Source organism: Odontesthes bonariensis, chromosome 10, assembly GCF_027942865.1.
Source record: "Odontesthes bonariensis isolate fOdoBon6 chromosome 10, fOdoBon6.hap1, whole genome shotgun sequence".
In the NCBI taxonomy this organism is placed as follows: Eukaryota; Metazoa; Chordata; class Actinopteri; order Atheriniformes; family Atherinopsidae; genus Odontesthes; species Odontesthes bonariensis.
In genome coordinates, this window is record NC_134515.1 from 14,642,191 (window position 1) to 14,656,533 (window position 14,343).

The 14,343-nt window shown below is 40.0% G+C and overlaps 1 protein-coding gene across 2 annotated transcripts in view; it reads left to right on the top strand.

The window, feature by feature from the left end:
• LOC142390741 (pleckstrin homology domain-containing family G member 4B-like) overlaps window positions 1-14,343 on the top strand; it is a 31,099-nt gene that overhangs the window by 14,793 nt on the left and 1,963 nt on the right. The window contains exons 4-24 of one of the 2 annotated variants that reach the window (XM_075476410.1): window positions 46-249; window positions 518-638; window positions 1,205-1,298; window positions 2,531-2,617; window positions 2,873-2,989; window positions 3,118-3,216; window positions 3,431-3,582; window positions 3,982-4,120; window positions 4,787-4,909; window positions 5,002-5,199; window positions 5,329-5,996; window positions 6,510-6,953; window positions 10,055-10,304; window positions 10,383-10,472; window positions 10,987-11,283; window positions 11,378-11,548; window positions 12,176-12,353; window positions 12,482-12,598; window positions 13,263-13,532; window positions 13,731-13,966; window positions 14,201-14,259. In XM_075476410.1, coding sequence (XP_075332525.1) covers window positions 46-249; window positions 518-638; window positions 1,205-1,298; window positions 2,531-2,617; window positions 2,873-2,989; window positions 3,118-3,216; window positions 3,431-3,582; window positions 3,982-4,120; window positions 4,787-4,909; window positions 5,002-5,199; window positions 5,329-5,996; window positions 6,510-6,953; window positions 10,055-10,304; window positions 10,383-10,472; window positions 10,987-11,283; window positions 11,378-11,548; window positions 12,176-12,353; window positions 12,482-12,598; window positions 13,263-13,532; window positions 13,731-13,966; window positions 14,201-14,239 — 4,094 coding nt within the window. In that variant the 3' untranslated portion in view covers window positions 14,240-14,259. Of the gene's footprint in view, window positions 1-45; window positions 250-517; window positions 639-1,204; window positions 1,299-2,530; window positions 2,618-2,872; window positions 2,990-3,117; window positions 3,217-3,430; window positions 3,583-3,981; window positions 4,121-4,786; window positions 4,910-5,001; window positions 5,200-5,328; window positions 5,997-6,509; window positions 6,954-10,054; window positions 10,305-10,382; window positions 10,473-10,986; window positions 11,284-11,377; window positions 11,549-12,175; window positions 12,354-12,481; window positions 12,599-13,262; window positions 13,533-13,730; window positions 13,967-14,200; window positions 14,260-14,343 lie in introns of those variants that run through there. The other variant, XM_075476411.1, reaches the window with a different exon arrangement.

Genomic DNA, 14,343 nt, shown 5'->3' on the forward strand with positions numbered 1-14,343 from the left:
TTTTTATTATCTTCATTCTAACTAAATGAAAAACACTTATTACAGTTGGTGAGCAGCCTGGCAGTACACCTATATCAAGTGGAAATGGCCATCAAACGGAGAAGCCGTCAAAGACCGATCCTCCTCCCATGACAGAAAAGCAGAAGGTCTCCCAGCGTGCCTCTGCTCGTCCCAGACCTGACCATCTGCCCCTGGGACCCCCAGACCCCAGAGCCCACCCTCTTTATCTAGGTGTAGCATCTCTCACAGGTAATTTTAGATTCACTAAATAAGATCAGTAATTAATTGTGCATAGTACAAAATAGTTTACATTGCACAATAAGAAATCATGTGAAAATCCTCCTGTATCATATTCTTTGATGTGCTGCGATCAGTTGGTAGATTCACTGTCTTTTGATTACCACATTAAACGAAAGTTTCCCTCTTTCTGACTTTGGTGGAAGGGTCGCATGGCTTATGGAAATCTTCATTTACAGAGAACATCATTTTAGATGTTTCCTTTCTGTAATTCCTCTAGGCTGCAGAGACAGGACCGGCAGGGCAATAATTGAACTTTATGGAGAGCACCAGGGATGGCGATCGGCTGTAACAAGCCAGGAGCTCTTCCAGATGCTGATCTACTTCCACTCCATCACCAGGTAAGGAAGAAGTAAATCAGTTTGCACATAAAAAAGCTGCAGGACAGTTTTTCTATTTCTGTGGTTATCTCTGTTGTATTTTAGATACTTGAGTCTTTTTGCAATAATCCAATTATATCTTCTTATGGGATGTTTCCAAACAACTTGCAAGAAGACAAACTTGAACAACCTTTTTAAGAGTAGGACGGTTTACATGGAGCTTTAAGCATCAGAAAGTATCAAGAAGTATCAAGAAGATCTCTCAGGCAATATTGTAGAGTGTAGGTGTAGAGCTGGTTTACCGCACTAAAAAAAGGTGTACATATTAGAATAGTTTATTTCAAATCTGAAGAAACATCTGCAATCTGTAGACAACTTTTGAGCTTGTTGCCTTATTAAAACATTCAATAGAGACGTCATCAAAATGCAGTTAAATGTAATAAGTTAACTTCCTTAAGAGACAGTTTGAATAATTACATTAATGAATCTTTGTGAATCTTAAGGATTCATGTAATCTTTGACAGAGCCACTTGTAAGGTTTAACTTATTTAAAAAGTCACCTTTTCCCACTCTGTGTCTGTATTCAGAAAGGAGATCAGAGAAGCTGGGATGACGCTCATTTTTGATGCTAGGAGGACAAATCCACAACCACAGCTGTATAAGGCTTTGATGGCTCTTCAGGTAAAAGGCAAACTGACTTCTGCATTTCAACAGAGCACAACAGCTCTGAGTTAGTTGCTGTTTGCATGTTAACATCTGGCGTGACCGCTGTGTTTTGCATATTAGAAATTGTGAGTGAAAAGTCAGGTCATTAATTATGTATCAGCTTCTACGAACAATCCGTGCTTTACGTTGCTCTGGTCTATTAATAGTTATGTGTATTGTAAAAACATTTTTTTCATTAAATTTACTTGTAATCATGATTGCAGTGCATTATATCATGAAAATAGAATAATTACTATTATTCTAACTACATGATACAGTTCATAAAACATTTGCAAGTGTTAGAATTATCAAATCAGCATATTAACATGACTAGCTGGACAGTGGTGTGATGGTTAGCATTGTCATTTCACATCAAGAAGGTTCCTGGTCCAAATCTCATCTGGGGCCTTTCTGTGTGGAGTTTGCATTTTTTCTCTCTGGGTACTCATGCTTCCTCCCACAGACCAAAAACATGCATGTTAGAGTGTCATGAGTATGAGTGTGCATGGCTATTTGTCTCGTTTGTTTCTGTGTTGTCCCTGTCATGGACTGAAAAGCAGCCCATTTTGTCAATATATGTCTGTTCCCAGTCTCTCGAAGCATTTCCAGACTGTCACTCAACCCGGTTTAAAACCCTGATTTTGTGGCCGCAGTGACATTTGACAAAGAGCACCATTTCCATCAAACCACTTAAAGATAACGTCTGTCCAATGAATTTGGCTATATTTACTTGAAAGATTATCCCTCACAGAGAACAAATGAAGCAGCAGTATGTCATGAATGATCTTCACCACATTTCACAGCATCATGGTGTCAGACATACTTTAGTCTATAGCTCGACTCCATTCCCACATATGTATTCTGGGACAAGGATGGTGGTCCAGTTAAACTGCCGAGTTTAAGCTGTGACCACCGTTCGCCTCAACCGTGCATGTAACTGTTATGATTGTTGACATTGCTTTTATTTATCTAACAAAACTGCTATTTGTTTCGATAATGTGTGGATGGATTTATTTGTTATGATGAATAAAAGGGTGTAACTCAAAATCAAGTAGTATACGTACACGTAGATGGACTAAATTCTTTCTATTATTCTAATATTCTAGTATGAATTATATTATGTATTATTATTGTTATTATAATTCATTAATCACTTTAGTATCATATATCAATCGATTATTGATTGATTTATTGTTAACTGGTTTCAGGAGCAGTGTCCCAGTGCAGTGAATAGTTTTGTACTGCTGGTGGACAAAGAGAACAGCCTTCGGCCAGAAAGATGTCCTGGGATACAGGTCAGCTTTTTTTTAGCTCATTATTAAAAGACATTGCATATGTTGAAACATCTATGTTTGGATTACCAATGAAGGGCAATTATTTAGAGTTGTCTCTAAATCTCCTTAACCTCTTTTATCAATATGTGTTTCAGCCATAGAGGTTATCGACAATGAATGAAAAAATATAATTTGCTTTGCACTGTAATGGGTTAATCTAGTTGGTAAAGATATAAGGATTTTCCTGTAAATCTGGGATGTTTAATCTTGAGGCAGACTGATGTGGTGACATCGATGAAAGCCTTGCTTAAACTGGCAGAGGTGAATCAGCTGAGCTCCCGCCTGGATGGCACGCTGTCTCACAGCTACTGTGACTGGATGGAGCTGCACCAGGTGAGACACTTACACTAATAGATTACCTGTTTCTCCTTGAATTTTCTTGTTTTTTCTCTAATAAAGGGATGCACAAATTCCTTCTTCACTGCTTACAATTTACACTTGTCAAAATCATTTATTCTTAGAGACTCTTCCCATTTGTTAATGATCTTCATGAGGCATCCAGCCTGCTACTAAGAGCCATTTGGAAATTAGAGGAACCCCAGATGACAGACACTGTACAGGTAACTTAACACCATCCTTCAGCTGATTTCTCATGTTACTATTTAGCGCTTGAAAGGTTAGTTTATCCCAAGTTATATACTCTGTCATCACTGATAACATGATATGTAGTTAATAGCTTTTGTAGACGTCAAGAATATCAGTGGAGGCACATGGTAAACAATAAGAAAACAGAGGCATCAACTGTATCATTTTAAAATAGTTTTTGTCTAACAGACTGTGCAGCAATGCATGATGGACCAGAGAACTCTGATGAGAGATGTCTTGGAGGATATCCGATTGGTCAGACTGCAGAGGGAGGGTGGGGCCATCCTGGCGAGACTAAGGAAAGAGAGTGACTTAAAATACCCTCACTGTGAGGACCTAAGGTATACATCAAAAATCCTGCTCTCACACTGTAGGTTTGCAAAGAAAAATCTGAGGTGTTGCTGTGACTTGATTCAATGTTCTGCTTTTATAAGATTAAGACTTTATTGAAAGTGTAAATGATAACTTTTTAAATCAAAATGCTGAAACATCACATTTGAATCTGCACAGAAGCTGTAGAGTCAATAATACATATGATAAAAGAAGTGAAAAGAGGTGCAGCACCTTTTAAATAAGCCAAGTATTTTCTCCCAGTCAGAGTAAAACTAGCCATTTTCCACATAACTTTTCTTTTATCAGGTAAGTAAGTCAGAGGAGTTTCGGAGCACACTAAGAACAATTTATGACTACATGTATTAGTTGTATTTTGAGCTTTTGATGTCATTTTCCCCTTCATACAGTGATGCAGTGGACTCAGTGACCAGCCTGTATAACCACGTGGAGGAGCAGGCTCATGTTCTCGTGCAGAGAACCAACATGTCACTGGAACACCTGGAGTACCTGATGCAACTCAGAGAGATAGAGGGACACTTCAAACAGGTTCATTATTTTTTACATATACAGTAACAAATGGTTCAGATGAGACATTTCTCACTTTTAAAACATTTTAAAATATTTGAAAAATGATGAAGAATGCAATTTTTGAATTTGTGTGAATCAAAATCTTAAATCAATAGTTAAATGAAACACACAATAATTTTGTTTTTCTAACACCTAGATCATGGGATTGATATAATTAGTTCAGAAGTGTCTAGAAATATTGACAATATTTGGAACTTTTTCTTTCTTGCCTTCACTGTATTACATCATATTTTGGTACTGATGGTAGCTTACGATCTGTATCGTGTTAAAGTTTAAGTTTGATTATCTTCTGCTTGTGCAACATCTACAATAAAACACTATAGTATTGATATTTGTATTTAGTAAAAGAAAGAAAACAAGGACAATTTGAATACTTCTTTCAAAGAAAACACACACATAATGAAAAGACATTAAACTACATGTAAAACAACAAACACAGCCACTAAAGTGCTATCATTGAGCAGTTTATTAGAGTATTATAGTCTGTACTACTGTATACAAGCCAAGAGCTTCAATAAGTAATACTGGATGTCAGACTGTAACAGATATCGTTGTGAATACATGCATCACATCTTAAAGTTCTGTACTGAATATAGTATTGTCATCCTTCATCTCTCTGTGCAGATTCTGCAGTGGTTTACTGTCGAAGGAGAGCGCCACCTGCTGGAAGCTGAATCAGTCGAGGAGTCTGGAGACAGGATGGAGCAGATCCTCAACAGCTTCACTGCTTTCCTGATTGAAGCTAATGTGAGTCTAAGTTAGTGTATTTTATCTTCTCTTTGTATTTGTGTCCGTCTGTTGATCTAGCTGTCTGAATCTCTCTGTCCTTCCTCCTCCAGGACCGCAGACACCATTCCATGTCATTAGTGTCAGAGGCAGAGCGACTCCAGCAGAGTGGGCTCTCCTACCCAGAAACAGACCTTTTCAGGAATTTTGTCTGCACCTTCAAATCGGGCCTGGAGGACTTCCTGTGTAGGGCAGAGACATGTGGCCGAGAGCTTCAGATCATGGTCAACGTGTGTGATTTTTGTGAGCAGGTGAGATAAGTTTTCAAATTTAAGTTTAAACGCAATCTTGGCTCCACTTGAGAAGTATTTGACGTAAGTTGCAGCTCTTTTGATTGTCTGCTGGTATTATATAGAATATTTCAAATCTCTTACAAACAGGCTACGGCACTGGCCAGTGAATGCATCGTATACCTGAACCAGAATCCATCCAGATTTCACCCAAAGCAAGACCATGACAGACCCTCACAGGTCAATCAACCAATCTCCCAGCCAGTACAATACCAAAACCAAGATTCCAGCCCCAACACTGCATCCCTTTGTCAGTCGGATGTTCATGCAGCACACTGCTCAGGTTCAACCACCGCCAGTGTTTCGCCATCTTCTACTGACAGCTTCATTCTCCAGGCTTTCAAAGAAAGGTTCCTCCACTTCAGCCCAGAGAGATTCCAGGAGGTAAAGGCCCAGGCCAGCGCCCTGCGGGGCTCTCGGGGGATGCGAGTCTGGAATGTCGCTTGGCTGAGATGTCAGGAGGCTCGGCAGCAGCTTCAGGAGAGGATGCAGGATGTGGATGAAGTTTACCACCAGCAAGCAGATTGGAATGAAGGTCATTTTATCGATGTGGTGAGCACCAATGTTGAGACAGCATCTCCTGGTGGACAGAATTTGGTGGTACAGTCAACTCCTGGGCCTGGGCATCCTCAGTGGGAGAGAATCGTATCAGGAGTGGTGGATTTAGAGAGGAGAAGGCCAGCTCTCACCAAACCTGAGGATAGCAGTGATGCTGGGATGAGCAGGGAGTCAACGACCACTCCAAAGCTTCCTCACAGGTAATACTTTGTTGGTCCATTCATTCTACTTATTTGACCAGAGAAGTTAATTTTGCTGCGCTCTCCAGCTGTTGTGACACTCTCATGTTAAAAAGCCTTTCTGTGACCTTTGAATATGATACTGATTATTGTAATTAGAGCAAAAATGATATTGCGATTTTTTTTTTTCTGGTATTACATCTTCAGTATTGTTTATAATGTCCCCTACATAATGCTAAGTCATATAAATCTTTGAATCCAATCAGTTTTTAGGCCTGACTTGACAAGAAATAAATATTTTAAAGAAAAGATTATCTTGTATGAGACTTGATCACTTGACATCTTGAAAAGCAATCACATTTTAGTAGTATATTGTCAATTTTTGTGTCCAGATTTTTTTGATATAACCCTCCATCAGAATTTAAAATAAAGTCCTGTTGTCTGACCAAAGTTTCGAGATGATACTGTGTGATCTCCGCTGTCTTACCTTTTACTCAGTTTGAGATCTGGTGTCTTTTTGTCGTTTTTTAAAAGGTCAACAAAGAAAACAGAAAGGGAAGCGAGGAGGAGACAGACGAGCAGGGCCAGGAGCGACAGAGATGCCGCTGCTCTGTCTCAGTCCCAAACTGTCGGCTGCCAGTGGTTTCCATGGGGACGGGGTCTTGGCGCGAGGTCAGTGAGCGAGGACTCATGCGCTGCAAGAGTCGCAGCAGTTGGATCATCGACTCCTCCAGAGCAGGGGACTCGACCGCCTTCGTCTTGTTCCCACCGCGGTCAGCCGTCATGTCGAATCCTCCAGGAAGCTCAGAAGTTTCAGATCTCCCGACACGGAAGCTTCTGCTCAGACGACTCCTGTATGAGCGACCAGGGGGCTGCAGGGGGTAATGGGACTGTGTGCTGCAAACACTCCAGCCTACCCATCAGGAAATATGATGGAGCATTTTGTGCAAGTCCACTGGAGATTCCCAGCAGTGCGCTGTAAGTTTACTCTGTCAGGATGAGGGTTGGCTTTACTTGCTGATAAAAATAATCTTATGAGATTTTAATAAGATAGTTGCTTTGCAAAGAAGTATTTGATGCTATGATCATTATTTTACAACTCCTGGAAATTTTAATGAGTGATATGTCTTGGGCTCTTTTTTTTTCCCTCTAAGCTGACAACGAAGAGGTACAGGTATTGTCTCTTTCCTTTCCTTTCTATTTATTTTTTCATCATGGGTTGATTACAGAACAGGCTTACCAGGCTTTAAGGCTTTTTTTAACATTGTTGGGATAGTTTGAGATGTAGCTGTTGCCTTTGGGAATTAAGCATGTTTTCTTTTTATAATTTACTATGTTAAAGGGGAACTCCGGGGCATTTGAAGCGCATTTCCATTGCTAGAGGTTGTCAAATACTGACAGTAGGACACAGACAGGTGCAAATCGGCGCTCCCTGTGCGGAGATTGCGCTGTTCGCGCAGCCTGTCATGCGAGGCTAATACGTGGTGGCTAAGGGGCAAGTGCTAACCCTTCCACGTAAAACAACAACTTGCACACTGCAGAAACGTCACACCACTTTATAAACCATCCGACAATAAAGTCACAAGCCTTACCATCAAAACCATATGCATGGTTCTCACATTACTGGCATGGGGACGTTACAAAACAACTTTATAAACAGCATGTCACTTACCTCTTGTTGGTATGCTCGCGCATGTGAAAGCCCAAAAGAGTCAATGGACGATAATCCCATGTACAAAACAATTATCTTCTCTAGAAAAACTGCGTTCAAGTATTTAAAACATTACAACAATACATGCCCAGTAATATTGTTGTAATGTTTTAAATACTTGAACGCAGTTTTTCTAGAGAAGATAATTGTTTTGTACATGGGAGTATCGTCCATTGACTCTTTTGGGCTTTCACATGCGCGAGCATACCAACAAGAGGTAAGTGACATGCTGTTTATAAAGTTGTTTTGTAACGTCCCCATGCCAGTAATGTGAGAACCATGCATATGGTTTTGATGGTAAGGCTTGTGACTTTATTGTCGGATGGTTTATAAAGTGGTGTGACGTTTCTGCAGTGTGCAAGTTGTTGTTTTACGTGGAAGGGTTAGCACTTGCCCCTTAGCCACCACGTATTAGCCTCGCATGACAGGCTGCGCAAACAGCGCAATCTCCGCACAGGGAGCGCCGATTTGCACCTGTCTGTGTCCTACTGTCAGTATTTGACAACCTCTAGCAATGGGATTGCGCTTCAAATGCCCCGGAGTTCCCCTTTAATGGTTTTACGAGTGTTCTGTACAAGTGTTTTGCTCATAATGAAATCTAGCTGTCAAAAATTGTCTTTAAAACAGCTTTTTCTGTCTTCAATAAGACAGTAAGTCAAAATATGTAAACCTGTTCCCTCCCATAATCCATCACACTGCTTGTTTCTTTCATATCACAATGCAAGTAGAGCGTCAAAGGATTAAGGGTATCTCTGTCTCATCTATGGAAAATCCATCTATGGATTAAGGAAATTTTAAAGAAAATATCAGGGATAAGTTCTGTGTCTTAACAATACCATACAGAAAGTTTTCATTTTGTACAGAGAATAACTAAAAGAACACTCACAGAGTCCACAGCCAACATTCTTCTATGACATACGAGTTTGTAAATAAAATCATCAGGTTTTGAAAGTCCACTCTATTTCCAGAAACGTTGACACAAGTACTAAACTAAAACTAAAATGACATTCAGTGTCTACACTGACCAAATTCTACAATTTAAATGTTTGATGCTAGCAAAACACTTAAAAAAGAGTTGGTAGAGGCAAATAGAGACTAAAAACAGTGTTCTGGAAGATTTTACAATAAGCTGATTTATTGGTGACAAGTGAGGGTGTCAGGATTGGGTATAAAAGAACCATCATCCTTTCCAAGCAAAGATGGTTCATGGCTCACTGCTTTGTGCAAAATTCTGTCAGACTCAAAAAAAAGATTTCTAAATGCAAAACTGCATCGAACTTTGCTCTTTCAACAACTACAGTCTGTAATGCTGTGAAAAGATTCAAGGAGTGTGAAGACATCTCATTATGTAAGTATTAAAGATGAAACCACTGTTGAGTGTAAGTGACCTTCGGGCCCTGAGGTGTCACTGTATGAGAAACAGTCCGCCACCATGATCAATATAGCCACAAGGGCTTAGGGGTACCTTGGAAAACTATTTTCACTCCTCAGAGTCCGCCAATGCATACAGAACTGTAACCTGAAACTGTATTACTAAAGGAGGAAGCCAAGCCATATATCAACTCTGCTCAGAAATGCCGCCGAGTTCTCTGGTCATGAGTTCACCTCAGACGGTGTATACATGTTCTGTGGTCAGATGAGTCCAGGTTTCAGTAGATTTAATGAAAAACTGAAATCCTTTTCCACGCGCTAAACACGTGCCAAAGCCAATGTATGTTGTGGTATCGGAAGAAGGGGCATGGATGATTTGCATATGTGGAAAGTTACCATTGATACAGACGTATGCAGGGAAATTGTGGAGAAACTTAGCTTTTAAGGTGCTGCCTTTTCCCAGGACTTAAGTGATTATTTCAGCAGAACAATGCTAGATCTGTATTATGTGGTGTAATTTACACAGTGCGGGTATCCTACTGAAAAAGTATGGCACACACCACAGACTGCTGAGCTGTTAGATCTGATCTAGAGTATGGACACAAATTTCTCTAACAAAACTGCAACAGCGAGTATTTCCTCAATTCTCAAGCAAATGAGAACTGTAACTAAAAGGATGGATGCAGTAACACAATGGTAAAATTGCCTCCGTTTCAACTTTTTTTGAGCTTGTTGCTGGCATCAGATTTCAAACTTGTTTATCTATTTTTTTTTTACAGTGAAGTTGGTCAGTTAAAATGATTTCTTTTGTTTTTGTTTCTGTTAAATTTTCTGTAAATAAGATTTGTTTTTGAAAAAAGATCATGGTTGTAATTTGCCAGTACTATGAACTAAAGACTACATGATTTTAAGAATACTGGTCAAATGCTTTTGTGTTCTGTATACTAAGTATCGTTCTGCTGGAGTTAATGGATCCTTGCTCTCTTTGTGTCAACAGGAGGCTGCAGCGTGTCATGGAGGAGCTGGTGTTTACAGAGAGGGAGTATGTGCGCTCACTGGGTTACATCCTGACTCACTACCTTCCCCTGATGGACAGGCTGGACATTCCCCAAGACCTCAGGGGAAAGCGAGGAGTCATCTTTGGCAACCTGGAGAAGCTTTATGACTTCCACAGCCACTATTTCCTTCCAGAGCTGGAAGCCTGTGAGAGGGATCCTGCCATGATAGCCCGCTGCTTTCTCAGACATGTGAGGATTCACATTTACATTTGAACTTTTATGTTTGAAAATTCATAGAGATTAATTATTTGATTTGACGTTCTGCAGAGTGAGAGTTTTGGCCTGTATGCTTTGTACAGCAAGAACAAACCTCAGTCAGATGCTCTTATTCTGCACCGGCGCCATGACATCTTCAAGGTGAGTTTATATTTGTCTTATCTGTCTGTCAAGTGAAACATATGAGACGAAGAGTTCTAACACTGCAAATGTGCCAAGGCATATTTTTTTTTACCACTAATATTTCATGGATACTTTGCAAAAGCTTTATTTTCATTTCAAATGTCTGAAAAACTATTTAAACACAATAAGAACAATGAAATTTGTGGCTGTTCTCATTAAAAACATATGTCAGACTGAATTTAGATACTCAAATAGAAAAACAAAACTGCAAACTATATTGTACATCAGAAATGGCTGCCCTTTTTACATTACATTTATTTAACTAGTGTTGCATGCTATTTTGCTGCAGGACATCAGTTTCTTTAAAATCCTTCACATCTTGACTGCACTTCATGACAAAGCTCTGAGCAGTTTGCGCAAGTTTTGTTGGTACACACACCAAAGGGTTTTTAAGTTTTCACAGAGAAGTTTTAAGTTTATGTGTCATTTGAATCATCTTAGCTTTACAGTCCCACTTTGTTTCACCCAACAGAAGAAGCAGCAGGAGCTGGGAGACATGATGGACCTGTCATCCTACCTGCTGAGGCCCATCCAGAGGATCAGCAAGTACAGCCTCCTGCTGCAGGACATGCTTTCCTTAGCCAGATCATACAGGCCAAAGGATGTGAATCAGGATACAGCGTCTGCATCTGGCCTTAATACATATGTGCCTGATCTGACGAGCAATGAGAGGGAGAAGGCTGAGATCCAGGCTGCTGCGGACCTGGTTCGATTTCAGATGCGTCATGGCAATGATTTGCTCACCATGGACGCCATCCAAGACTGTGATGTAAGATACTAAAATTGTGGATGACTTGTATTTGAGTTACAATAGTTGGTATCAAGCCCCTTCTTTTATTTTCTGCACCTCCCTCCTCTGCCAGGTTAATTTGAAAGAGCAGGGGCAGCTGATCCGCCAGGATGAATTCACAGTTTTCTTCAGGAAGAAGAAATGTGTCCGCCGCATCTTTCTCTTTGAAGATTTAATTATCTTCAGCAAGCCCAAGAGGACGGATGTTGGAAATGATGTTTATGTCTACAAGCAGTCATTTAAGGTCTGTTTTAGAGTCTGTAATAGAGTTCTGTTCTGTTTAGAGCAAAGGCACTTTTCAAAGTCGCACCTCAGAATGGGAAAGGTTTTCTAGTGAAGCCAAAACACAGCAATCTGTACAGATTTCCTGAAAGGTAAGGGGAGAAGGTCCTTGTTGGTCTATCTCTGAAGTCTAAATTCTTGGTTTACAAATGCTTCAAGATTACAGCTATAAAGTTTGAAAAAAAAAACACTCCTCTGTTGCGGTGGGGTAGATGAACTGGCTGGGCATGCATGTTAGTGCATGTGAGTCCCTTACATGCAGCTTAGTACAGGCTAACATTTACATTTTCCTCCACTAAATAAGCCATATTCTTCAGCTGAGAGAAGTAAGACTCGGGTAAATCTTTTTCTGGCTTTTTTCTGAGATGGAGAGAGCTTTGAGCAGACTTAAGGGCTCCAACTCTCAGTGTAGTTTTAAGGTCCTATATTGCAGCTTTACATATTGAACACAAAAAATAAAGAATAAAAAAAATGCATTTAAGATCCGACTATTGAAACGGATTGCGTGCAGGGCTTCCTAATATATTTTACTTGCTACGTGTGATTATTTCTGTCAGTGTAATTTTAGGTTTATCATTGTGTTTTCCAGACAAATGACATCGGAATGACCCACAACTCTGGTGTGAGTGGTCTGTGCTTTGAGATCTGGTTCCGCAGGAGGAAAAGTGAGGACACCTACACTCTGAAGGCTGCCAGCATGGAGGTGAAGAAAGCCTGGACCACTGACCTGGAAAGATTACTGTGGGATCAGGCCGCTCACAGTAGAGGTTGTCACAACAACAACTTACACTGTATATATATATATATATATATATATATTTAAGCATATACCTAGACAATTTGCAACAAGCTTTACATGTTTAAAAACAAATCCTTGATATAAACTATCTTCCAGAGCTACGTTTGCAGGAGAGGGTGTTCATGGGAATGGGCCGCAAACCTTTCATGGATATTCAACACAGTGATGCCGCAATTTGTGATAGAGCCATCAGCTGTGTCCCGCCGAGGAGAAGTAAGGCGCTGCACTCCCAACATTTTACTCCATTAAGACTCACAATTTGTAAGACTCACTCCATTAAGTGTTTACAAGTTAATACATTCCGCTAAAACTTAAGCTGAAAACCATTTAAAAGGTTAAACCTTCAGCTTTTGTTTAAAAGTGTTGACTATGTCCTTATGTTTATCACTATTTAGAGAAAAAAAAAGAATTGTTAACTTGTCTTGAAAATGTTGATCATCACAATCAGGCTTGAGAGGTAAAAGCCTGCATGTTGCACCAGGGCTGAATGGTTTGAACTTCAAACTCATATTTAGCACTGCTTAATTACGGATATTACCGAACATGACTGTCGATATACTTACATTTCATTCTTATTGCCAGTTGCATAATTAACCCATCCCTGAACTTTTTCTAGTAAATTACAAGATTTTTGTGAATAACATGTTTTCAGTGTTCGTGAGGCTTCGTGACTGGTTGTAGATCAGTTCACTCCTCTCCGATTACTCTAACTAAGAATATAATTGACTGTCATGAATTTGTTGCAACCATTAATTACTAAACATGACATTTTTTGACTTACTTAAACAAAATCTAGCTAACAACAAAATCACAACAGTCCTCATTTCTCACTAATGTAGCTTAATCATTGATTGCATCTATCTATGTGTGTCGTCAGTCCCTGTGACGTATTGTTCACACAGGGGTTTAGAATATCCTCGACCTCACTCCATTGGTTCCGGCAGCACCGCCTCCACCACCCTCAGCCAGTCATCTTCCTCGTCTGGACGCGGCTCGCTGCCCCCTGCTGGTTACCCCGGGAACGCTTCCCAGGGCACAGACATGAATCCAGCTATCTGCTCCTCCCCTGAGGCTGTGACTGACAATGAACTCAACAATCATCATCTTCATCATCACTGTGAACCATGGAAAGCTTACTGTCCACTGAGTGGGTTCATTTTGCTGCTTTAGATCAATATTATTTTAATTTACAGTCAACTACTTAGCTCGATAGCGCTTAATACTCTTAATCAACACCTGAATTCATCCCAAAGTTACGGTCATTTTAAACATGAGAAGATGGTTTAAAGACTCTACCCTCCATGGATTTTTCTATCAATAAAACCTTTCTGTCTTTGTGTTTTAGTGGACAGCACTGAGTCATCTGGGGAAAACATGACTCACATGTTCAGCAGCTCAGACCACAGCTGTCTGTCTGCCATCAGTGGAGAGGTAGTGGACGACTCCTCGGTTTTATCCGAGAGCCCACAGCAACAGTCGCCACTTTGTCGGACCTCCAGCCTGAGGAAAAACAGCTCGCCAGCAGTTACCAGAAAGAAACCTGGTGTCCCCCCCAAACCTCTGCAACCAGCTAAAGCTCAGGTGCAGGAGAAAGTGTAACATCGCAACCTGGTGAATTACCATGTGATTAAAAGGACAGGGCTCTCATTCACTGATGAGTACAGCTTTTAAAAGACTGAAAAGGTTTCAACAGAGCCAGCAGAGCTACCTTATCAGTCTATACATCTATTAAACCAAGACACAGGAGCTTAAATTATTGAGTTGTTTGACTGTTTTATTGAACTTTAATATACCATTTGTTACTTTGCATTGCAGGGAAATGAAATTATAATTGGAAAATCTACAGAAGTTTAACTCTGGATCTACAGCAGAAGGTAAAGGTCCTACATTCAAATAAAGTTTAAAAGTTTAAATTTTAAATTTAGTTCAACTGAATTGATAAATGTTACTTTATTACT